We start from the raw sequence: 26,298 nt of genomic DNA, 5'->3' as shown, positions 1-26,298 counted from the left end.
GGCAAATTCTGATAAGAAACGATCGACCTTGACAAATCAAGGTCTGGCCAACGAGACTTAGCGGGAAATCGAACTCGTAACATCAAGTACGAAATAATTCAACATTCACCACTAGACCACGCTGCTGGTTATATTGATGTACACCTTTATAAATAAATATATCTAATATATGTATAATTTCGAAAGAGACTTTGTATGTATGTAAGTTTTGGTTCGTAGAATCCCTGAGGCTAAATTTAATATAAAGACAAATGAATATTCAAATAAATTTAATAAAACGTTTACTATTAAATTGGCCATATTTAAGCGGTTTATATTACAAATACCGAGCGAAGCCGGGTAAAACGGGCTCACTTAATTTGCGTGAACAGGGTACAACAGGAACAAGAGGAATAGGCTTTTCCTCCCGTATTCTGCGCGCGCACATTAATACGGGAGGAAAAGCCTGTTCCTCTTGTTCCTGTTGTATCCTGCTCGCGCAAATTAAGTGAGTATGTACCGTTTACCATGCACCCTTTTTTTTGATCTTTCGACTTAAGAGGGCTGTACACCCGAAACCTTAATTTTATTACCGTTCCTTTCTTCGATATATATATTGAGTGTATGTATATATTGAGTGAATGCGACAATATATATCAATATATATATATATTGAGTGAATGCGACAGTTGCGCTTCAACCAGATAAAACGAATTTTAAATTGACAAAATCGAGGTTTCGTATTCTACTATTTTCTCCTCCGAAACTGGACCAATTTTAAAAAAAAAATCATCATCGGTATGAGAAAGATACTTTCTGTGCATCTATCGGCGTATTTTTTTTTAAATCAACCGTTAAATAAGCACGCTGGACTCGTTTCGTGGGTGTAAAAAAGAGGCAATTTTATAGATGTTTGGCGGCTCCTAGCTCCTATAAAAAATAATTAATCAAAAAAATAAAACGATAGATGCACCCCAATGGTTGATATCCATAGCATATTAAAAAATAATTTCTCTAGTGCCATAATTGAGGAAGGGAGAAGTATAGTACGTTTGTATGGACAATGCGCTGCTGTCCAGCCCTCTTAAGATCTTTCGGTTTTCGATCTTTGCCTTCCGATATTTGCGTTTTCTGTAATTTAACATTATTTATTGGGTCAACCAACAAACAAGAAAGCTGAAGGGGTAAATTGTAAGAGCGTGGGGGCGTTAGTTACGCCATCTTCGAGAACTAGTGAGTGGGGTTCATCCCTACCACCTACAAGAAAGCAACAGCACTTAACATTTTCGTACAAACAACAGTCACTCTTCGAGTATTGTCGTTTACGGATCTCGCTCGTTCACCGCGTACTTCCGTCACTCGCGTCGTTCCGCGTCAAATGTATATATTTATTATTTATATTTATATATTTATTAATAGCCTCGTGTCGGCGGACGTATTATAATTGCGTGCCAGACGTAAAATTGGCATCGGTCAAGGTGCTCTGTCTGTATTTTAAAACTTTTAATTATTTAAAAGCCGTTAGTCTATAATCTATATACACGTCGATGGAATAATTAAAGAATAATTGAGTTTTCAGGCTGACATGTGAAATTGTAATAATAATTAAAAGCTCGCATAAGCAAACACGTGTGGGGGAAAAAAAGCTCTAATTGAAGAACGTGCTATTATAGTGTTATAGTGTTATTGACGTAGTCCAATTCAAACAGAATTATGCGATTAGCAATTGCGCTAATTGATTCGTATGAAGAAAACTCCTAGGAGGATAGAAAGTAAACGTTCATTAGTGGAACAGGAAACTGCTGAAATAGCAGCACAAATTGATCATGTGTTAAGTAAACTCTGCTGAAACATTGTATCAGTTTCATTTCGACCGAGACAGCGAAAGCACGTTAGTCATTTTATTTTTATTTTTTATATATGTATTTACTCTTTTGCGTTGGTTATTTATGTACGTTTGAAATTTCACATTATATTTTCTACAATGTTTGCTCAATGACAACCGTATGCCGAAAGTTTATTAAAATATTTATAATATCTAATTGGTAAATCAATACAATTTTCTTATTAATGGTACATATGCTAAAAGTTAACGGTACTAAGATTAGCTGGATGTATTTTTTTTTTGTTTTTTACGACCTTCTTAAATCTTTAGTAATTTAGCACTCGAGTACTTTCGATAATTTTTGACAAATGTGTCATTCAGTGCCCAGGTCTAGCAAAGTTTCGACTAAATATAGGTCGTTTTTTAAATTGAATAGATATTCTAGAAAAAATATGGCAGTTTATATATAATTTCTGCTTTTTTTTGGAGTTTTTATATAACTCTAAACCTTATAAACATATAGAAAAAAATTGATATATTTTTTTATCAACCAATTCATTCATTTTACCGTCACATATGTATGTAATAAATTGTTTTCAGTTTGTTGGTTTATTTTTAAACCTGTATATGAACAGTGTACTATTACTTGTTTTGAATCTTTCAAATTTTCAATGATTGAAAAAAGCATCGTGCGTATTATTCATAATCATTTATTTATTTATTGAAAAATCCACTGACAACAGATGTAGAAATACATAAAAATAAAGAATAAATGTAACAAAATACATGAGCCCAATTAGAGATTTTTACAAATTACATACATAAAATGGTACATAGAGATGTTTCCAAATACAATCATAGTCACGATCAATGGATTTTAATCAATAAAACAACCGACTTTCATTTATTAAACGCTTAATCATTTTAGCATACATGTTTATTATAAAAAAAAAATCAATTGAAGGCCGTTCATTCGCTTTATTATAATCACATATTCGAAACTAATAAATTGTCACAACGTTCTCATAATTAAAATATCACATTCCGTGAAGGAACACTTATAATTTCATATAATAACGCAAAAAAAATTATGATGGACATATAATTTGAAACCATAATATTATATGTATACATTAACATAGCTTACGTAATTATTATTCAATTAAATTAAATACAATTGATATGAACATTTTACGTATGAAATTAATAAAAATATGGATCGTACTTTGTTGAGACATTTTGTGAAGTTGGTGTAGCAGTGACTTTACTGAACCCACAGATCCCTCAACCATGGATTTCGAATCTGGTGGAGATCAGCTCCAGAAGGACGTAATCGCCAAGCATCTGGGCGGAAGATTAGGCCAACCAACCACATACGGAAACGGAACCAGGATTCCAGACCAGGATTTGTGCAGCAATGACGTATTTCCAGACATGCATTCCTATTTTTCAGGTAAACGATCCTCGTAGTTAATTATATTGACACGGTACATAATATGTGACAAAATATTAGCGCAATATTCATTAACGCATTAATTGCTTTTGTCTATTTGCATGATTCGTTTAACGAAATAAAGAGATTAGATATTTTACGCGGGTCAACAAACGTTAACCTTTTGTGTACCATGTATGTTCTGTTCAAACATGAATTTACGTAAATGTCAACTGTTTGTCTCGTATATTATAGTATCTTATTGCATTTGGAATTACTATGTATATTCACGAAAAAAATTATGCCATGTGGAATTGCAGACGCGGTAGTAGATGTATGCTAATATGGATTCATGCTATTTCTACATACATAGTTTGACTGATTGAGATCCAACTTTGCACAATGATGTGACAAAATATTTCTCATTTAGCTTTTGAAATGGTTGGAGGCACTTTAGATATGTCACACATTTTACAGGCTGTATATAATAATGATTGCTTTAAGTTAACAATACGTATGCAGCAAAATTAAATACAAACAAATATTGAGGTAAAAAGAGATATGTGTCAACTGGAATTAGTTCAAATTAACATATCTTATAATATTAAATGAGATAATCTTGTATATATGTATAAATGTTCATATGTTTGTCAATTTTTCCCCCAAGAACTAGACAGGATGAAAACTACGCCCACGTTAATTCAGCCATTAAATATGTTGCAAATAAATCATCCTCTTCCTAATATCCTCTTTCTCCTAATCTCATATTTTTCCTTATCTCCTCTTTCTCCTTATATCCTCTTTCTCCTTATATCCTCTTTCTCCTTATATCCTCTTTCTCATAATCTCTTATTTCTTCTAATCTCCTCTTTCTTCTAATCTCATATTTTTCTTGATCTCTTATTTTTCCTAATCTCCCCTTTCTCATAATCTCCTCTTTCTCCTAATCCCCTCTTTCTCCTAATCCCATTTTTCTCCTAATCTCCTCTTTCTCCTAATCTCCTCTTTCTCCTAATTTCCCCTTTTTTTTAATGTTCTCTTTCTCCTTATCCCCCCTTTCTCATAATCTCTTATTTCTTCTAATCTCCTCTTTCTCCTAATCTCATATTTCTCTTGATCTCCTATTTTTCCTAATCTCCCCTTTCTCATAATCTTCTCTTCCTCCTAATCTAATATTTCTCCTAATCTACTCCTTATCCTAATCTCCCCTTTCTCCATATCTCCTCTTGCTTCTTATCTACACCTCCTGATCTGCTCTTACTTATTATCTCCTCTTTCTCCTTATCTACTTCTTCTCCTAATTTCATCTTTCTTCTTATTTACTCTTTCTCCTAGCCTCCTCTACCTAGTAAAGCTTGGTTTTCCCAGTGGTGATGTCTAATTAATCATACAATTTTTACGAGTAATATTTAAGTTGGATTTTGAATACAATTGAACGAATTATTTCCCATAAGAATATTGCCTACACGAGTGATATCTGTAGTTTATTATTTTTTTTACTGTTAGTTTTCTATGAGCCTGTCCTCTAATCTATCCTCTTGTGCGGAATAATCATAGATGACGTCACAATAAAATTCCTAATATTTTCCTGTGACGTCGTCAACAATGAAGTTAGTGGGCCAGTTATCAAAAAGCGATGGATGATTTGTAACCAAAGGATTAAATCAAAATAGGCCTGCTTTCAATTCAACAAGTTCACGAATATCTGGAGTTAAATTATCACCCAAATTTTTTTATAATGCTTCTTCTTAGTCACATTTAAATTTCGCATTTTTTTCGTGTTGGACTTTTTATTATCTTAAAGCAATATGCATAGGTATACATACAACAATAAGCAGCTTTTGCAACAATACGATAATTATCAAAAATGTGCGTAAAAACATTGCTTAATATGTTACGAGTCAAAGCAATGTAACAAATTACGAAATACACATTCATTCCAACTTATAATTACATCTATTAAAATCAAAACTGTTCTAAGTCAGACTAATATATGTACATAAATACACACTTGAATATATGTAGTATACGATGTACCCAACAGTTTTGCGAGTGTTATATGACGCTAGCATACATACATACATATATATGTGTCGCAATTACAGGTAAGAAAATCACGACTGGTGCAATAAAATGCATCTCAAATGTTGCATTTTGCAATGTAACAAAGAATTCTTGAAAACACTTACAAAATCAGTACACACCGACAGAGTGCGAACATTTCACCATTCGAAATCAATGAAATTATAGAAATATACTTTTACCCTTGCGTGTTTTGGAAACACGCAAATTAAATCCGTTCTATATATACATATATATAAGTGGAGAGGAAAGAAACCGCAAAACGAATCGAATATAGTAAATTTCGCAAGTACTTGCTTACAGAAAAGGTGTACCTACTGTCCATTTTGTAATTCCGAAGCACTTGGCATTCAAACATTTCTCAATAAATGCGTATATTTACATACACAGATTACATACTTACAGAATAAAAAAAATACGCTTTTTTGTGTACTATTGAGTAATTGAATATAATTTAAAACAACGCGTATCATAAACAAAAAGCATCAAATTAAGTAAAAATGTTATCCCTTAAAAATCGATGTCGCTTAGCAATTAGTATGTACTTAATATAAATAATATATTAAAGTAAATTCAAAATATGCAGAAACAATTAAACTTGAAAAGTCAATAGAAAATTCGGCGTAGGTATATGTATTTTTTTTTTTTGGTTTTGGTCCATTTTCAACGGAATTCAGGCGCCCGATGTGCACAATAGCTTCTTGCAATTAGCGACGAAAGAAATTTTTTTAGCAGAAATTAGCTACTACTATTATTAAGGTGTAGAGATGTAGTACAACTTGAATGATCTTGAATCCAGGTCGATGATCTTATCTTTTTCCCCATAAAATATTTCCCATTCCTGTAAGACCATGGAGAGCTAACCTCGTCTGAAATTATCTTCGTTCACACAAGGGCAGAGACACAATTCGACTCGTTTTCATTCGGTTAAATAAAACGAAATTCGTTTTTAATGCATTTTCGGAAATGCGTACGTGCGCGCATGAATCATCTTTCCATTAGCTTTAACCACTTAATCGCTATAAGCGCACCGGTGCGCGCTCCTTCGTATTCAAGGCTATGGCTTGAAACTAATTTTGGTTTCTCCACAGCGACATCAACAAATATCCTGTGATACTAATGAATTTATTTAAGTCAATATTTTTCATTAATTTGTGATATATACCAGAGGTAGTGTCAAGGGTTGTCACTTAACATATATAATAAAATAATCGAAGCGGTTTCCACAAACGCGTAGCGATTAAGTGGTTAATTATATCGTCTACGATATTTTCACCTCAGATACCCTTCGTAATATGTATGTACATATAACGAACGCTTCTTTTCTTTAGAAAGTGATTAAACTTTCATGACTTATTGTATTGGTATATAAAAACTATAATAATTCGTTAAAATTTATCTTCCACTGGATTTTAGTTCATACATACATACATAAATATAAAAGAAGATATTACTTTCATCGTAAGAAAATTGATTGAAAGATGATTGAGTAACACTTAAAGATTCCCCGCTGTCTTTTCTACGAACAAATTGTCCGAAATTGACAATTTGTGTGATCAGTTTAATTGATAAAGACACTATAAGGGTCAAAAATTGATTAAATCCAAAAAAAAATTTGAATTCAATCAATTAATAGAACATAAAAGACTATTATGTGGACTCTATGCGGACCCAAGCTATACCTGCTATCCCGTTATTTCCTCGAATTATAGTTCAGATGTGTTACAAGTTGTAACTTGCAACAGTAATCCATAAGTCTTGTTTTGTATCTTTTAAAGAATATAATTTGTTCGACTCTCATTTATTTCGGCCGCATTTATATTTCAGCCGCCTGTGTGCGTTGCACACATTTGTAGATATGGTAAGCGTGGCCCAAGACATAAGGAACGCGTCTCAGTATGTTAACTCTTTGAATGCTGACCAACGCCGATCGGCGTTTTGCTGACAAGTCCATGGGCCTGCAAAGCGCCAATAGGCGTTGTATTTTGAGCATGTACAAAGTAAACCAAAATACTACCTGCTAAGCCTTAAAGGTAGCATTTAAAAAAATGCATTGAACATGGGACGTGTAATCCGTGTCAATGTTTATAAAGACTGATTTACACCGGAATTTATGAATTTATTACCATAGCAGAATGTCTCGATGGAAATCTGTATTTTACATTGGGGCTGGGCATTTGCATAGATTGTGAGCATTACATTTTAACAACAATGAAGAAGATGGAACTAGTTTTGGAAAAATACATTCATTAATAGACTTCTTTTGTTTATTTTATATTGTTGCAAGATATATTAGAGATTCTAAACACACCTTAAAAAAACTCTAAATCCTCGGCGGTAGCTATCTAGGGTTTGTTTGGATTAGTTCCAATTTTTATACTTGCTTTCTATTGGATTTCTAAATAATTCTAGTTGGAAATGTTGCCGAAATTTTCAGCATAGCGGGCTTTCAACAGAAAAGACTCAAAGGGTAAAGCAAAACCGGTTTTCTTCGGCCACTGTGGAAATATTCAGACGTCACAGTAGCAAGTGCAAGTATGCTAATGAAAGTGCGCATGCGCATATGAATATTTTCGGAAACGTCATGTTGTGACAATATTGACTCGACGCAAGCAAGATTGCGCTGTATTGTCGCGTTTTGTATTGTATATGTAAGCCGATTTTGCCTTGCACTCTGCGAAAACTCACCTGAACGCACGCTGCTGTATAGTATTGTTGCGTAAGAGTGGGTTCAGGATCCAAACGAAAGGCCAAAGTCGCTTCACAGCATTTATTCAACGATTCAGGTCCACACGGATCCACCGCTCACTCCAGAATAATTGTGTGTACCTTCTTATAAAGAACAAGTTGCCCAGCATAGCATCTTCCATCCGTTGGCGTGTCTATTTTGTAGGCACGTAGGTCTATCCGCACTCGCCCCGTTCTGTGAGAACCGCGGCGTATCCTTTGTTCGGGCACTTACTGTACAATATACAATACATCAGTCAGCATATTTGAACACATTCGAATTGCTATACTATCGGAAAATCAAATTGACTGCAGAAGTGTGGAGGGACAGAGAAGAAAAACCAGTTATACATTCAACAAAACAACTTGTCAGGGAAAACCATGCACTCCCAGTGGTTCATCGACCAATATTTGAAGAACGAAAATAAATCATACAAAATATAATACACACATCAACATGAAACGTAACACAATAGGCGTGTAATGAAATGATGAAATCAAATTTGACGAATCACCAAAATTGACCACACCTCAACACGTCCATAGTACATAAGGGAGAAGTACTGAACGTTGTTTGCCAAGTCGAGCAAAAATGAGGAAACGCAAAACATAATTTGTTCGCCAATATTTACTTTCATTTAGGCACGACCATCACTGGCGGAATTCGATGAATTTTCGAATCCACTTTCACGCTTCCTTGGTCAATAATTTCGCACATACTACATATATGTAATATTACGTTATGCAATTGCCTTTGGCACATTGGCAAATTGGTTTTGGCGAATTTCGCATGCAATAGATATTTAATTTGCCGTCGATCTGTCTGTTTTCTGTCATCTTTACATGTATTGCCAAAAATGTGATTAAATCTTTCGTTATCAAACCGTATAGTATGTGATTAAAATATCATACTAGTGGTGATATGTTATAATATAATATGCCGACATTCATGTCAAGTGACTTTCGGAGATACTGTTGAGAAACGCTGGTTTGCATGTAAACTTTCTTCGAGTCAAGGACGCGAACTGATTTGATTTTATGATTCTGTAATATTATCTCAGTGTATGATGACGACAATTCTCATGATATGATGAAATGATCATGTGAATTATTTTTAATATTGAATTAAATGACAATGGATTGGATTTCTAGTCGTTTTTTTATACTGTACGAGCTTCTGCAACTGGATAATATTTAAAAGTTTCAATTATAAGTACATATATAGATTATCTACACCATATATTTTAATTGTGTGGTTTTGTATAATTTTCAATTTTAAATCCCGATTTCTCAACCTGCGAGTGAAGGTTATCTTTTTAAAATTTCTCCTTTCTATTCCTAATGCAAATCGTTATTAACAGATTTATATATTATTGACTTACAAAGCTCTAAGTTAAACATTTTTTCCGTAGAAATTTATTTATATGTATTTCTTACTGCCCTTGATTTGTTCCAGAATGTTTGCTACCGAAAATCATTTTTTGGAAGCAAACATTTTTTTCATACCCAAAGAGTAAGAAAGTTAAACAGCTCATGTTTATATCAGTACTAGTGGTTTTACTCGGCTTCGCTCGGTATTTGTAATTTAAACCGCTTAAACATGACTAATCTAATAGTAAACATTTTATTTAATTATTTGAATAGTTTTATTTTATATAAATTTATTTGAATACTCATTTTTTTTTTATTAATTTGACTGTCACGAATAAACAAACATATATACTAAGTCTCTTTCGAAATTATACGTACACCAGAATCCGGTGCCTGCACCGTAGTATAGGTATGTATGTATGTACATATATTGTGGTTTTTTTTATAGAACATTAACGTGCGGTTGTTTTTGTGCAAATATTGCTGGGCAACTGTCTTGTTCTCAGACGAAATGGGGGGGGGCTCATGTTGAGGGCTTTAAGGGTCGAATTCCTTGACCTTTAAAGCGAGTTTTAAATAAATATAGATTCAACGAGAGTATATTTCATTTCATCTTAAATTCCATGCTCGTGCTAAGAAAATAAGTAATTTTAGTTGCTTATAGATATTTTTGATAGCAAATTTACGTATCTTCCAAAGTGAAAAAGTTCTGGAACACTCTGCTTCGACAAATAGCACATACACAGTGAGCTCCGGCTCACTAAAGCATCAGTAGTGAAAGTTTTAATAGTTCAAATTATGTAAGCTAGGTCAGACAAAAAGGACAGAAACATTTAATTAATAGATAATTAAGTATTTTTTAATTGTATTTGTTTCAATGTATTAAAAAGATCATGATTTTTATTTCAAATAAAATTTTCAATAAAATATATATGTATGTATGTATATAAATCCAGTACAATACGATACAGTTTATCAAACATCAGAACCGCTCTATTTCACATTACATATTGTTGCGTAGGGGTGGGTGGAGGATCCAAGTAAAAGGCCAACAGTCGTATCACAGCATTTATTGATGATTAAGGAGATACACGCACTGTCACTGCTCAGTCCAGAATGACATGATATCGCCTACGTACCGCCTTATAAGGGGTAGATCTCTCAGGACGTCTAATCTGTTTACCTACTGTATAGCCACGTATTCGGATATGTATTCCCACGGTATAAGAAGTGCAATCATTGTTTAGCTTTCATGCACTTAGCTTGTCGCTAATCCTTAAAACCACTTACCCCGGTCACACGGTCTCTCAGGACGCTACCCGGCCTAATCCGATCGCAATTACTCGGCGACTCTGTTTAGTATACGTAACAATATTATAGATATAGAATATCGCTATTCTGTCTGTGTGTCTGTGTATCTGAGATAACGCTCGCCGTACTATAATAATCGTTTCGATTCGACCTACATATGTATGTATATATGTACGTGACAGCTAAATCTCTGCCAACAAAATGTACGAATATAATTACGAAAGAAAGAAACTTCTATATATACTGTTTGCTACCAATTTTTCTCTAGACAAATTAGTCTCCGAGCATTTACGGCCGTCTATAGAAAATTTATTTTATTAATTTTACTAATGGTGTTTTATATTGTTAAATAATTAAAATAAATATTAAATTAAATATGGGTATTTAATTTAATATTTTTAATTTAATTTTAATTAAATTATAAATAGGTATTTGAAAAAAACTCCACGTGGGGATCGAACACATAGCTGAAGACACATTTCTTTTAATTTTTTTTTATTTAATAACTTAACATGCCAACACCCATGCGATGATATTTCATCGGGTACAACACTAGTTACATAGATTATTGATTTTATAATTATTGGTCATAGGTCGATAAATGTTTTAATTAGTATTCGAACAGCACTTTATTTGTTCATGTTATGTAAGCGAGACTAAATATAATACTCAAGAAAATAGAAAACTTGTTTTCCATTAGTGAAAAATTTAAAACTTATCGATTTTGCCAAAGTGGGATTCAAATCGTGTGACTTTCACTCATATTTTGTGCTCTGAACAAATCGGGTTTTATACCTATAGTTACTCAACCAATGCATCCAAGTGACAAACAAACAAACGCCATTGTTTTAAGTGTTTCACTCATTCTTATGTTCTCTCACACTGTCAATCGACAAGCAGGAATCAGTTGAAAGTGTTAATTGACTTATATTTCCATTTCATTATATTAAGAGCTATGATACTCCCACGAAAAGCGGATATGCAGTTACGGTCTACAAATTGTATTCGAAGTGATTTGTGCGTATTTGGTTCACGCTACGAATGGTATTAAAAAGCGAAAGTGCAATACTGTGCAATGCTGCACTCATCTGAGCATCACTACCGGTTATTTCGAATAAAAATGTCGTATTTCTTCATTCAGTACTTCCCAATAGCACTGCCTGAAGTTGTTATGCTTGAAACAACATATGATAATTCCAGAATTCTATTCAAAATTGCAACTTGCAGGATCAAAACTTAAAACCATTGGCATCTAAAATTTATTTAACACATTCAGCCCGGCGCATGATTTCATACATTAGCCCGTGTTGCGGCACTGTCACGCGTATCGGAACCCAATTACGCGTGACAGCATTAAATCGCTTTATATAATGAGTTGTCCCTAAATCTTTAGAGCTTTATAGGAATTTTAGTGTTGCGGTGCTCAATGAAGTGAAACCCTAGAATTATAGTCTGCTATAGAAAGAAAGTATATAAATAAGCTAAATTGGATTCTCACGTACATCACCAAATATGTACACATATACATATTTTTTTCTAATCAGCGTGTCTCTAATGATCGCCAATGTTTACTATAGTATTATCAAATATTTAAGGCTATTTAGACATTGGTGCTGATTTATTAAAAGCAATTTTGGATCATAATGGAGTGCACTATCAGTCAGTCTGTGGAAATTTCCATTAGCTCGTAACATCGAGGAATTTATATTAAGTTCGATGTTGTGTATTCTCAGAACCTGCTTGTATTCTACCTGGATATTTGTGTTAACAGAATTTGCCAATTTATCTGATTTCATTGTTAAAGCTGTTCCTCCATCAAATTGGCAAAAATCATCCTACACACTGCCACAAATATCTGAATTTGATTTATGTACAATATGTAAAAAAATATATACAAGTCTAAATCCATAGATATCTATATGGATTAATTCATTAATTAACTCAAAATACAGCAATTTATGTAAAAAAATAAATAATTGTCTAGGTAGGTGCATTGGGGTTTACCTATTAGGCCTTCCTGGTTAAATAAAATGAAAATAAAAATAAACTCACCTAATCCAATACAGAGATAAGAAAACCTTTAGAAATCGATCAACTAACCTAAAATATGTACAATTAAGAGGGCTGGACAGCAGCGCCTTGTCCATACAAACGTACTATACTTCTCCCTTCCTCAATTATGGCACTAGAGAAATTATTTTTAATATGCTATGGATATCCACCATTGGGGTGCATCTATCGTTTTATTTTTTTTTGATTAATTATTTTTTATATGAGCTAGGAGCCTCCAAATATCTATAAAATCGCCTCTTTTTTACACCCACGAAACGAGTCTAGCGTGCTTATTTAACGATCGATTTTTAAAAACATACGCCGATAGATGCACAGAAAGTATCTTTCTCATACTGATGATGAAATTTTTTTAAAAATTGGTCCAGTTTTGGAGGAGAAAATAGGAGAATACGAAACCTCGATTTTGTCAATTTAAAATACGTTTTATCTGGTTGAAGCGCAACTGTCGCATTCACTCAATATAAATATTGATATATATTGTCGCATTCACTCAATATATACATACACACAATATATATATCGAAGAAAGGAACGGTAATAAAATTAAGGTTTCGGGTGTACAGCCCTCTTAAGCTACTTAGGATAAGTTTGATATGAAGTTTGATGACAAGTGCCAGAAGGGTGACCGTGAAAATATTCGTTTAGCATGCATACATATGAAAAACGGTTAGTACCTATATATATCAGTGGCGTGCGGTAAAAGTCTCTCTCCCCCCGTCATACATCCTCACTTAATTTGCGCGAGCAGGATACAACAGGAACAAGAGGAACAGGCTTTTCCTCCCGTATCCTGCGCGCGCACATTAAACAAGGCTGTATGACGAAAAGAGAGATAATTTCACCGCATGTCACTGATATATATATTATATATATACATAGTACCGTTTACCATGCACCATTTTTTTTTTTGATCTTTCGACTTAAGGTCTTTCGATTTTCGATCTTTGCTTTCCGATATTTTCTTTTTCGACCTTTTCACTTTCGGTGCCGTGAGGTAGACCCGTGCCAGAAGTATGGTTAAAGATAAGGATATTCTCCACATTACTGGTAGGTAAAAGATTTATGAATTGACTAAGAAAAGGTTTGGAGGTTTGTGCAGATGAATGCAATCTGTGAAAGGCTCCAATGATAGTACGTAGAAAAAGCAGCAGGTAATCGGTTAATTTGGATAAATATGTTGTAGGCCTTGCACGATAAATTGTGGTGAAGGGAAAAAAAGAAAAAGGTATTCCTATTTGAATTTATTTTTCTCAACTATCCAACCTCTTTTAATTTCGCGATGGGTCCTTATTGTACAATTGAGATGTTGGGGTATTAATCCAATTGTGGAAAAGGTGGGATCAGTAAGGGAATCGTCAAACGTTTAAGTAAATTCCATTGGGATTGTGTTGCAACTGCATCAGAATGTTAATTTGGATGCGCGTGCCAGATCTCAGATTGACCTTCGTGTGGGATAGTCACCAGCTGGTGAAAGTCGAAAAAAAGGAAAACGAAATCCCAAGAAGTGGTTGACCTCGCGTGCACTCTGAGACCCTTCGAAATGATTATCAAAATGAATCCGACCAAACCTTCATAATTATGATTGCAACAGCAAACAAATTTTAGTAAAAATTCAATTAGTATCTTTCTTCAAAAAACCTGACAGTGTTCTTAAACAAATGAGGCTAACATTGTTTTAAACGATTAAATATTCTGCTTTCAAAATTAATTCATCATCTATTTACGTATACAAAAAAAAAAGTAGGTGTAATGTCATAATTGAAAAAGTTGCCATTTAAAAAAAAAGACTATCGTAGATTTACATCAATATATTAAAGAAGGATGCAAACAATGGAATATGCTTAGACGTACAAAATCTGTTCTATATACATATGTAGAATTTGAGCTAAGAATAAAGTTACTCTTAGTTTCAAACAAATTGAAATGTTTCTATTACCATAATATGGAATTTCTAAGCCCGCTTTAAAGGTCACGGAATTTGACCCTTAAAGCCCTCAACAAGAGGCCACCACCCCCCCGACGAATACCATAATATGGAATAGAAACATTTGAGCCAGCAGCACAGCTCGGTGGTTGGGCTTTTGCGTAGCACCGAGAGGTCGCCGGGTTCAATCCCGTGAGTTGACCTTGATTGAAATAAATTTATTCTGAGTATATTATCTGTAGTGCTGCAAGTCAGAATTGGATATTTGTGCCTCCAAGTCGATCGTTTCCTATCAGAGTTTGCCAATTTATCTGATTTCGTTGTTGAAACGGTTCCTCCATTAAGTTGGCTAAAAAAACACCACCCAACCCACCATGTCACCACTATTTGAGTATTATTTATGTACAAGTTTAAATTCATAGATGTCTTTTCAGTGTCTCATGTTGTAAAAAATGCTGCATTGTTTGTAATTGGCCAGGAAGGTGCATTCGGGTTTACCTGTTAGGCCTTCCTGATATATATATATATATATATATATATATATATATATATATATATATATATATGTATATATGCAGTGGTGGCTCGTCTTTGAGGACATCCGGGGTACTGTCCCGCACAAATTTCTCCAAACCGAAAATATAAAAGAAATTTTGTACATTGTTGTTGAATCGTCGAGAGTTGTTTCTTTATCCCGTTCGCTACACGATGAGTTGAAGTGGTACGTTATTTAGTTCGGGGCAGTCGTTTATCTGCCGTGGTCCCGTGGTCGCCAGCTTCAGCACAGTACCACTTGTAAGTAGTACTGTGTGTAGAGTATAGACAGTAAGTTGAGGGAGAGAAAAATGATCCTTATTTCCGAATGCAGAGAGTCGCTTTTAGTTGGCCGCGTAAAGGTCTCTTTGGGGGCAAAATACGCCAGCCCAGGTTGAAAAATTTTTCGACATTTTAACTACATTTTGCAAGTTGTGCTAAAATTGTCAATCACAATATGTCAATTCTTTCATTTCTATCATTACATATTATTTTCTTTTTTAGAGCAATTTGCTAAATAAGGCATTTTCCTTGCATAAAATGTTACTAAAGATATATTAAGTTCGATTTTTTAGTAAAAAAATCTATGTCGTGGGGGACGACTTTATCTTCCTCGTGCCCCACTTGATTTTAAGGTCACGATCCGCCCCTGTATGTATATATGTATGTAAAATAAATAATTATATTGGGGCAACTATATAATACTATACGATACAAGTGGGAGACGATGAGGAAGATAAAAGTACAATACAACAACTGCTACAGGAGCTGCAGCGCGTCGCAAATGTTTGTAGAAGGGCATGTGCCTCACTTTGAAGCCATTCTCAGGATGAGAGCGGCCTCTCTACGTCTTCGTATATTTTTATCGCCTAATTGTCTTCTTGCTGCTGCATCTTCTCATTTGCATTCTTCATTGTATGTTCGATGGATGGAACTGCTACACCGACCGCCTTGAATAGACATTAAATTATTATTATTTATTATTATTAGACTTATTTATTATAATTATTATTATTATTATTTATTATCAGTAATATTTATGTATTTATTTATTTTTTGTTTACTATTTTTCAATACTTTTTTTATTATCTATATATTATTTATATGGGCGTTGGGGATTGCACTATTCTCCTCATCGTCTGGAATAAAAGCTATTATTATTATATAACTGTTGGAAAGACTTACAATCCAGAAGACCAGAGCAGTCGTGTCTAGTTACAAATCTCTGATTTTATCTGACCCAATTTTTCCATACAAGTTGGCACCTCAAATCATCGCTATTTTCTGCAAAAGTGCTCTTTCCAAAATAGTTTACAAAGTTTGCTCTAGTTTTAAAAGGGCCCTAAAGAAACATGTACTCGTATTCAGTCAAACTCGATTGACGACATTTCATATCACAGATTTTATAGCGAAATGGACTACATTGTCCGAGCTAGTAGCGACAAGCTAGGCCAAGCAGTTTTGGCGCCAATGTAGACTGGCCATGACCGAGATGCAATTAACGGTCATTCGGTGCATTGTGCTAAAGTTCAAATTCGATGGGAAGACGCTTCAGTTACATAAAAATGATAATGACAGCCGTGAACTTCACGACAACGCCTCTCAAACTGCGGCGAGCCAAACTTTTACATTCGCGGAGTAGTCTAATGTATCTGCAAATACACAAATAAATAGTCATTTTATAAATTCTCAGTCGGCTGTGTGAGATTTTTATATGGCTGAACTATTTTTTTTTATATAGCTTTGAACTATCGTTACTTAATTTATTGGCGGTTTTGCTCTCGTTAAACGCCATTTCAACGATTATCAATTTTAGATTTTTAGCACAGTCATCGTTCAATGAGTGTCACTTTTCCCAGTTACGTCAAAACCGGAACGGTTACCGCAAAGACGCTCATTCGCAACTTTCGTTTTGCGAGATTATGCAACCTGCCTGCCCCGCTTTACACATTATTGTAAAAAAAAGTATTTTTTTTATACAAATATCTATTATGCAGTAGTATACCTGTCGAAAATGGCCGATTAATTGTTTTACTGTTACATACACGATATATAATATTATACTTTCTGGCCGTAATTACCACTTCCTTTCATTTTTCTTTTGACTATTTGTCTTCATTAGAAATAATGGAGCGACATTGCATTACAGTTTGTTTAAATTTGTGATACTATACTGAATTATGTACATTTATGAAGGAATTAGGTGCTTCATACTACACTGTTCGACAAATGATGACTTTTTTTTTGGTTCAGAGACGAGATATGATTTTTCTTATAGATCTATGCCCAGTGAACACGAATCTGGTAATAAAAAATGTTGATTGGCTCGAGATTCGGAGATATATGTGTTTTTTTAATCGCGCGATTTTTCTATATCTTGGTGTTGTTCGGTCGATGTCTCAAAATCTGTCAATTTTCTGTTCAAAACGAATATTGGAATCTATAGTCGGGTATTTTATCTTTCATTTGTAGTACTTTTCGGCTTTCTAATCTCTCTAAGTAGTCGTCCAGTTCAAATCAAAAGTCAAAAGTACGTATTTTCATTTGGGATTTTTTTCCACTGTTAATACTATTTCATATTGAGTATTTTCTATTGAAAGATGTTAATTGGGATAGTATTCTGGCCGCACTATTTTTTGTTTTCGTTTAAAAGGGTTAATTGGAAGTGTGCTGAATTTTAAATCGGTAAAATTTCGAGCTAAAAGCTCGTACTAGTATTTACTCGTATTTACACGAATCTGAATTGAATTAATAGGGATAATATATTAAATTGTCTTTATATGAGAATTAAGTAAAATTCCACTTAGAAAAATCATATTTCGACTATTCTTGTGGATTAATAACAAAAATTATATTGATAACTGGCTTACCTGGATAAAATAAACGAATTTTTGTTATTAATCCACAAGAATAGTCGAAATATGATTTTTCATAATGTTCCATGTTGTAAACACTTCAAATAATCAGAAAAGACTCCGGTTGACCGTCTAAGTAATTAATTTTATCATTATAATAAGTTTTTGAATCAGCATTTTCTTGGAAGCGATATTGTAAGCATGGTGGATGTAAGAAAAAATGTGAAGCAATCCAAAGAACCAATTAGAAAAGAAATTGCGAGAAAAAACCAATGATTTGAAATGTTGATACTTCAAGGACAAAGTCTATGTTTTATATTATATTATGAAAGAGAAATGAATCAATCCCTGCGCTACAAACGATTGCAAACCAAGCGGGCGCATGCTCATTTCATACTTTTGTCTCGGCTTTTGCCATTTTAAACTTGCCAGAAAGATCCAACTCAATTTTAAGAATTGCCAATCATCAATGTACATCGAAATGTCATTGAACGAAACCCCATGAATATCTCGTATTTCGTACATGCTGAAATTCAAACAGTTAAAATTCAATCGAAATGAGCATGGGTGGTTTGCAATCATTTGCAGCAAACCCGAATCAATAAGTTCATAATGTATCTTTGTCTAAAAATTTAAAACTGAAAAGTTGTTTTTAATTGTTGAAAAAAAAGTACAGTATATATCAGCGGTGGCCAAATTGCGGCTCGCGAGCCACATGCGGCTCTTTGGTATCTTTAACCCTTTGCCCACGGATGACCGCTCTAGACGCCATGCGTAAAATTCCAGTAGCGAGAATAACGTGACTCGCTTTGTAATCAAAATACTTTGGGAGAGATTCAAAAAAATACTTCTGGTGTCAATTGACATATTTGGTCACTTGAATAAACCTTACAATATATATTTATGATTTAAAACTTGAATTACAAATTCGGGAAAAGGGTCAATGTAGCTCCATGCCATCCCCAAATAATTCAAAACTACGCAGATTAATTGATACCCCAAATTATAAACTACACGACACACAAAAGAACGGCGTATTACTTAAATCAGTAAAGATTTAGAGCTAATGCTGAAAAATGATTTGAAAACCTGTGTAGCATTTAGTTTGGTTCTTGTGGATCTACAAATATTCACGATAATCTACAGTTAGCCGTGTTTGTTCCTTATGTTTCTGCAGAAGTTTTTTTATGAAAGATGAAATGCTCGATTTAGTAGCACTACAATAATCAACTCATGGTGTGGATTTCAAGAATGCACTAATTGCAATATTTTACAATACTGGTGTATTCCTTAACAAACTTGTAAGTGTAGCAAACTAGCAACTGATGAAGCACCTGCCATGTTAGATAAAAACGTATGTCTCATTGGCCTCTTGAAAAGTGATGCTAGATTTCTGCAGTTTAAACCTCTTCATTTAGCTATTGTGAACATCTGGTAGCTAAATATTTCAAATATGATGATGTTAAGATGTTTCTGCAGATTGTAAATTACATAAATTCGAATTACGTTCAAGAATTTCCTCGAAGAGTTAGATCATGAAGATTTTCCAAATAATTTATCTTTCTATTTATTGCCTTGTGAGGTGGTTATCACCTTAGGTACTTAATCGAGTTTAAATAAAAAAAAAATTATAAATTCCTTAAAGAAAAGGACAAAACGTACAAGCCTACAAATTAAATCATTTTTTCACTATTTCATTAAAATTAACGGTAAATAATATATTTTATTATTTTTAAATTCATTGCTAAAAATAGTCTGCATCTGTACAAAATACGTATATGCACATATGTATGTGGAATCTATGTATACTAAGCCCACTTTAAAGGTCCAGGAATTTGACCCTTAAAGCCCTCAACATGAGGCCACCCCCCCCCCCAACGAATACATTCTAAGAGACCATTTCGTCGGAGAACGAGACGGTTGTTCATGAATATCGCACAAGAACAACCGCACATCACTGTTCTAATAAAAAAAAAAACACACTATACATAACCAAGTACAAAATAAACAACAACGCATGAACACATAAAGCGCGCATGCGTTAGGAAATAATACCTAAAATGTGCCGTGCGAAAGCACGCACTCCTCAAGTAAACATACATGCACCTATGCATGTTTATGTATAATAAACTATGTATGTATAATAAACAATTTTTGAAGTTTCTCATTGTTAATGATAACTCTCTTTCCGGATTCTTGTATGTGGCTCGTAGCAATATGAAGTTTGGCCACCTTTGGTGAAAGGGATATCCCTTTCCTTAAATGCAGTAATTTTTTATGTATATAGGAACTTTAAAGTTGTTAACTATTTAAAATTATATTTACATAAACCTATCTTTTTTGTGTATGACAACTTTATAGAATACCAATATAATTTTTTATTTTTTTATTTTCAGCTATCAATCTATATGGTGTGATCCTTTTCGCCTGCGGTGGAATAGCCGTAGTGATTATGTTGCTTCTTTACCTAGACACTCTTAGATATGTCGTCAAAAATGCATCTTCTGGAGTGAAAGCTCACACGGCTTTCGTCGTCAGCGTATATCCAGTAAGCACAAATAACATTGTCCAAATAATAATGTTCAGTACGTCTGTAGAACATCATATGTTTAGGTCGTAGGCATAGCGACCTACTGCGCCGTGGTTGTACCCCGTGCCCAATTATTAGCTGAAGCAGTTGCCCAAGGCATGTTCATGTTTGCAATGTACCAACTGTTCTGTCTGATGGTAGCCTATTGCGGCGGAGAAGCTGAATTAATCAGGTTGTTATTCACTTGTATGATTTGACCATGGTTTTACCTTTCTCTATGTCATAGTGTCTTTACTGTTATTTCAGGCATGTCAAGCCCAATTCGTTGAATCCGAGAGTAGCACCTTGCTGTTGCTGGCCGTGCTGTTGCATCTTGCCATTGTTAGCTGTAAATAAGTAAGCAATGAAATTAATAAATAACTAGCACACATTTTGGTGCTTCAGAAACTAAGACTCATTCTTGGATATATTTGGATTCCGAAGTTTTACCCCTCCAGTTCTAGAATTTGGACAGATGGAATCGCTTTTTTATGGGTTTATGGGAGAAGTGGCAGTGAGATAACTGTGTTGGTTAAAGAGCGCGCCGTTCATTGTTCAAATATTGTAAATGCATTGTTAAAGGTTTGCCGAACCTTTTTTATAAAGCATTTACAACAATTGAACAATGAGCGGCGTGTTTTGGGTCGGTACTCTAGTGTTGGTAATGCACAACTGTTTATTTCGGCAGCCGCGGAGGAAGTAAATGCTTACCGACGAAGCACTGGCCAACCAATGGTTTTTCTGTCAGTACCTCTGGGTTGCCACATAGCCCCCCCCTTAGCATCAACGATAGAAAAATTACAGAAGAAAAAAAATGATTAAAATGCCACAGTTTCATATTACATCAATTTAGTAAATTCAATAAATAAGATTGAGCTTCCATTTTTTCTGATTAGTTTGATGAGCATAAATATTATTTACAGTCAAATAATATAGAGATTTAAGAGAAGAGCATGCCATATCTACAAAACTAAAACTATTTTTTCGAATCAAAACTCCCAATATAACTAAGAGTAAGCCTTAATTTCTTCCAAAGTAAAGAATTAAAAATTATTTATTAATAATAAAGCAATTTTGTCAATTCAGACGCAACGTTCTGCTATTGCGGATGCTTGTGCTTCAGCTGCCCGTCGTTCAGGGATTGGTTTATATGATACTCCTCGTGATGTGGGCCGAAGAAGAGGTAATTCAAACTTCAAAACAACTTCGACGTTTAACTGAAGATAATACATGAAAAACTTACTTACTTTCAGAGTTTATATCAAGTGAACTACATGTATGCGCAACCATTCGTAGTGGTTTCCATAATCCTCGGTGTTTGGGGCATGGCTATGAGTATAAAAATGCTGAGAGAAGTACTCGGCAGTCATTCGCTCCAGAGCAAGTTCCTCACTCTTCAACTAGTGCTGCTCTTTTCCAAGCTCCAAGGCTTGGCAGCTCGGATATCAGTATGGGCCGGAGCTCTGCCCTGCAATCCTCCAATCACACCCTCGGTTTATGGCAACAGTAAATACATAAATAACTTAACTATACACATCCATTATGTACAGAGTGGTGTTTTTTAATGCTTTTTATTTTATTTTAGTCATATACAATATTGCAATGCTGATTGAGATGATATTACTCGGATGCTGGGCAAGGTATCTGTACAAGCAGCCACTGCCAGAAGCGTTTCCTAAAGTTCAAAAGGTGGAACAAGTGTGCGCCTTATCAACTTTATGCAACACTGTAGAGAAGCCAACAATTATGGATACTGTGACGGTCAGAGCGTCACCAAAGCTAAACAATAATGCGATAGGATGTGATAATAAAAACTTTATAGATGTGAAATTATAATGGATTTACTCTTACATAGATTGTCAATCACGGAAATATTGTTAATTTAATTTTGTGTTATGATTTAATTCAATTGTACATCTTAAAAAAGGAACTTAAGTAGTGGAATGTGAAGGTTGTTGAAATCACTTGAAAAATGACAACATAATTCAACCATTCAAGTTAACCTGTGATATTTTATAATTTCATTCAAATTCGAATGGAAAATACAAGCTGGGTGATGAAATATATATAATGTAATTTAATGCAGCATACAATGAATTATATCTGTGCTAAAATTAGCATCTATATGTGAAACTTATACATAAATACATACGTATATTTAAAATTTATAATTTTACAGGACTTGTATGAACAGTATATATTAAAATAAACCTCTTTATTTCATTAGAATAAAGATGATTGTATATGCCATATTTCAAATAGAATTAATTGCACTATATAGATCAATGTTCTCCCAGTTCAAAATCAACTGATTTATAAGAAGTCTTGTATGTATTGTAATGTAGGAATTCCAGATCAATGTATGTAGTAGGAAATCCAAACCAGTGGAGAATTCCTAGTTTGTTAGAAATAACGTTTATGGGGAATGCTTGGTGTGCGCAGACTACTGCATGTCTGAACACTCGTCTACCTGCTTTTAAAATAAGGTGCACACAGTGGACTGGAGACTCTTGGGTGAGCGGTGGTTCCGTCTGAACCTCCAGAGTTGTAGAATAAATGCTATGAAGCGATGTTGGACTATAATTTAGACCCCTGACGGAATAATATGTATTATAAAGTATGATCCACCAAAAGGTTGCTATATTTTTCGTTCTGAAACATCGTTTGTTATGTAAAAATGGAGGAAAAGGTGTTGGAGTTGAATACTGCAACGGCTAGAAGAAAAAAGGTCCCCATATATTGAATGGTCTGAAGCTGAACAGACATAAATACGTATGTATAGACGAAAATACTGAATAAAGAATGGTGATACAGGCTAAAGTACGCGGAGGGTGAACTTAAGAAGAATCAGTGGACTTGGATTATAATACACTTCCCTCTTGAAAATGCAGTAGACCAATCCAAGTGGCAGTGAATGATCTTTGCTGTCATTCGAGGAACTCAAGACTGATGTCTGCTTTCCAATTCAATGGATCCTCTCGACCCAATTGGAAAGATTTCCTGCGAAGAACTTTATGTATAACTAAATTATATAAGATATCTATCAATTTAAAAACTTTAGCACTATATGATTGTACTAGTCTGTAAATACATAGTTATGATTCAATATTTAAAATAGGTTAAATTGCTGCTTTTGTTGTTCATGTTTTGTTTATATTTAATAAGTCAAATTGGCTTAGACCAAAAATCTGTTAACTGATCATTGTTCCGAGTAAATTATTATTGTAATATCCCTTTTTCACTTTTCAATAATGAAAGATAATTACCTGAGAAATGACATTATATACAGTTTTTTTATTATTACTAAGTATCATTTTATGTATTGTTATGTACACATACGTACATACATATATTACAAGTATAAAATTATTTAATTTTCCCTCATCTCAGATGGTAATTTTATCAAATATTAAACTACGTTTTAATATAACTTTCATATTTGAATAGAATGTAATAATAAATAAAAATAGGTTTCACCAGAATGTAGATAGTTTATACAGTTAATGGATTTTTGTTATACATATATGTATGTATTCTGACAGTATGCACCCAAAAAAATGTAACTATTACTGTTAAAGTAAATAATCAATAAAAAACGAGCACACATTTAAGTTTATATTTAAGAACCAAAAATTCGGATTATAATTGAACGTGTAAAATATGTTGAGTAAAAAATAAACAATATATTAAAAATTACGTTATTTATTTTAAACCTTATAAATACAAAATGTAATTAAAACTTTTCTTCACATGAAATGAAAAATATATTTAAAGCTAAGTTGTGAGTTTACATATTTTCATTTTCGGAATCGGAATCATCTTGCAGCGCCTGTTTCGCAGTTCGTTCTACTTCTTCAAGAATGTTGCTCGGAACTCGCATATGTACGCCATTAGTCTGTTCGCTGACCCAAGAAAGCTCAAGTTCGAAGTTTTTATCTTTCAATTCATCGTGTACTAAGTAGACACTAGAATCAATGAAATACATTTTTATACAATGTCATAATAATAATAATCATATTGGAAGAGTGCGTATTGATAAAATAAACATACATTCTAGCAGCCTCTTTTACAAGTTCTGTTGTTGTCATATCGGCGAGTTTCAATTTTTCAATTTCGGTTTTAGCGGCTTGTTTAGCCTTTCCGACAGCGCATCCAAAGTAAGACTGTAAACATTGCAAATAAAATTACACACACATTCAATAAGAGGAATTTGCCAAAACGCGGTATTTAAAACTTACGTATGAAATTCCGCTAGGATCGATCATGTACATATTTGGTCCATCAAATTTATCCCACGAGCTCAACACTACAGAACAACCGTAAGGCCGTACGGCGCTGTACAATGTATACGCATGCAAATACATCGACACTCGTTGGTTTAGATATTTCAGTGGAATCGGCACTCCGTATTGCGATTGATAATTAGCAGCTTCAGTGCGGGCCGTCTCGACGATCTGTCTGGCGTCGGAGATCAATCCGGATACGGCCATTCCGATGTGTTTGTCGATGTTGAAAATCCTCTTGTTGGAGCCCGGCTCGTACAATTTCGATGTCACTAATTTTTCAACGGCAAATACGACGCCATCTTTCCCTCTCAAGCCTATCACAGTTCCGGAGTTCTCGACGGCTTTGGCCGCATATTCCACTTGGAATACGCGTCCGTCGGGTGAGAATTGGGAAGCTGAGAGATCGTACTGAAAATATGATGAAATGATGCGTGAGATTTGAATGTAAATACTTGTGCAAGTAATGTCAGTTCTGAGGTATCAACACATAACCTAAATGTTTGGAATGTCATGTCGCGATGATTCGCATATTATAAAAAAATGTTTAGATCTGGTAAATTATCTCACCCCTGTTCCGATGGAGCTCATATTTGCTCAGAGCTGATATACGGTTCGAATGAAATGGGAAAACCGTGACAAACAGCAATTGGCAGTTCGCGACCGGCAAACGTCAAATGACAACGCCGATTTCGATGCAACTGTTGGTCCTAAAACTTAGTTTCGTGGCCAAGTGGTAATCTCCATTTACAAATATTTAAAATAAATTTGAAGCTAAATGGGGGAAACTTATCAGCTTCTTATATTAAAATAATACAACAACTCTATTTGATATTGAATTAATATATTTCTATCAGTTAGTGCACGATTTCAAAATGTATGGAATTGAGGTTTTCTGTAGGGCTGCCAAGTAAACTAATAAACTAAAATAATATTGAGTATAGTATAATCTTTATTTCTAATCCATGTTTATATATTTGAATAATATTTGTTATGGTTCGGTGATAATTCTGCACAAAACGAACTCGTGCACGTCACTAAAATTTCAATCACGGATCATCTGGCATCAGTGGCGTAGCGTGAATTTTAACTGATGGTGAATTTTCCTTAACCCTTTGGCTGCTACGAGGTTTTTCAATGTCCAAGCGAAAAATGCTAACATTTGTAATTACTTTATAAAAAAATAAATATAATATATTTTTTTACATACTTGCTTCGCCGAACGCGCGTAATTTTTTTAATACTTTATATACATTTTTAAGAAGCAGTTGTGGACTCGCGCTCTCTCTTTCTGTCTTGCTTTTACATGCGTGCGTGCGAAAGAGATACCTAC

General features: G+C 34.0%; 2 protein-coding genes across 3 annotated transcripts; one reads left to right on the top strand and one right to left on the bottom strand.

Annotated features, from left to right (window-relative positions):
* The first annotated feature begins 1,273 nt into the window (after positions 1-1,273).
* LOC143920845 (organic solute transporter alpha-like protein) lies at positions 1,274-24,351 on the top strand. 2 transcript variants are annotated; one of them, XM_077443832.1, is made up of 9 exons: positions 1,279-1,359; positions 1,559-1,870; positions 3,084-3,257; positions 20,510-20,661; positions 20,727-20,875; positions 20,950-21,039; positions 21,769-21,865; positions 21,936-22,188; positions 22,268-24,351. In XM_077443832.1, exons 3-9 carry the CDS (start codon positions 3,095-3,097, stop codon positions 22,516-22,518), a joined length of 1,155 nt encoding a protein of 384 aa, XP_077299958.1. In that variant the 5' UTR covers positions 1,279-1,359; positions 1,559-1,870; positions 3,084-3,094; the 3' UTR covers positions 22,519-24,351. The 2 variants fall into 2 exon arrangements, with proteins under 2 accessions (XP_077299960.1, XP_077299958.1); XM_077443834.1 differs by lacking the exon at positions 1,559-1,870 and having other exon boundaries at positions 1,274-1,359.
* Prosalpha7 (proteasome alpha7 subunit) lies at positions 23,958-25,692 on the bottom strand. The gene is made up of 4 exons (XM_077443835.1): positions 25,536-25,692; positions 24,921-25,376; positions 24,733-24,845; positions 23,958-24,647 (listed from the first exon to the last, which is right to left on the bottom strand). Exons 1-4 carry the CDS (start codon positions 25,554-25,556, stop codon positions 24,470-24,472), a joined length of 768 nt encoding a protein of 255 aa, XP_077299961.1. The 5' UTR covers positions 25,557-25,692; the 3' UTR covers positions 23,958-24,469.
* Between the last annotated feature and the right edge of the window lie 606 nt (positions 25,693-26,298).

Source organism: Arctopsyche grandis, chromosome 13 (genome assembly GCF_051622035.1).
Source record: "Arctopsyche grandis isolate Sample6627 chromosome 13, ASM5162203v2, whole genome shotgun sequence".
In the NCBI taxonomy this organism is placed as follows: Eukaryota; Metazoa; Arthropoda; class Insecta; order Trichoptera; family Hydropsychidae; genus Arctopsyche; species Arctopsyche grandis.
Note: the sequence above shows the minus strand (reverse complement) of the source record. Positions and strands in the feature narration are given on the sequence as shown.

Excerpts from the sequence above, each read along its gene's own strand:
- Prosalpha7 (XM_077443835.1), bottom strand. The coding sequence starts at position 25,556 with ATGAGCTCCATCGGAACAGGG. Across the intron at positions 24,846-24,920 it reads ATCCTAGCGGAATTTCATAC|TCTTACTTTGGATGCGCTGT; the intron begins GTAAGTTTTAAA and ends CAATGTTTACAG. Across the intron at positions 24,648-24,732 it reads GTAAAAGAGGCTGCTAGAAT|TGTCTACTTAGTACACGATG; the intron begins GTATGTTTATTT and ends CATTGATTCTAG.
- LOC143920845 (XM_077443834.1), top strand. The coding sequence starts at position 3,095 with ATGGATTTCGAATCTGGTGGAGATCAGCTCCAGAAGGACGTAATCGCC. Across the intron at positions 3,258-20,509 it reads CATGCATTCCTATTTTTCAG|CTATCAATCTATATGGTGTG; the intron begins GTAAACGATCCT and ends TTTTATTTTCAG. Across the intron at positions 20,876-20,949 it reads GGAGAAGCTGAATTAATCAG|GCATGTCAAGCCCAATTCGT; the intron begins GTTGTTATTCAC and ends CTGTTATTTCAG.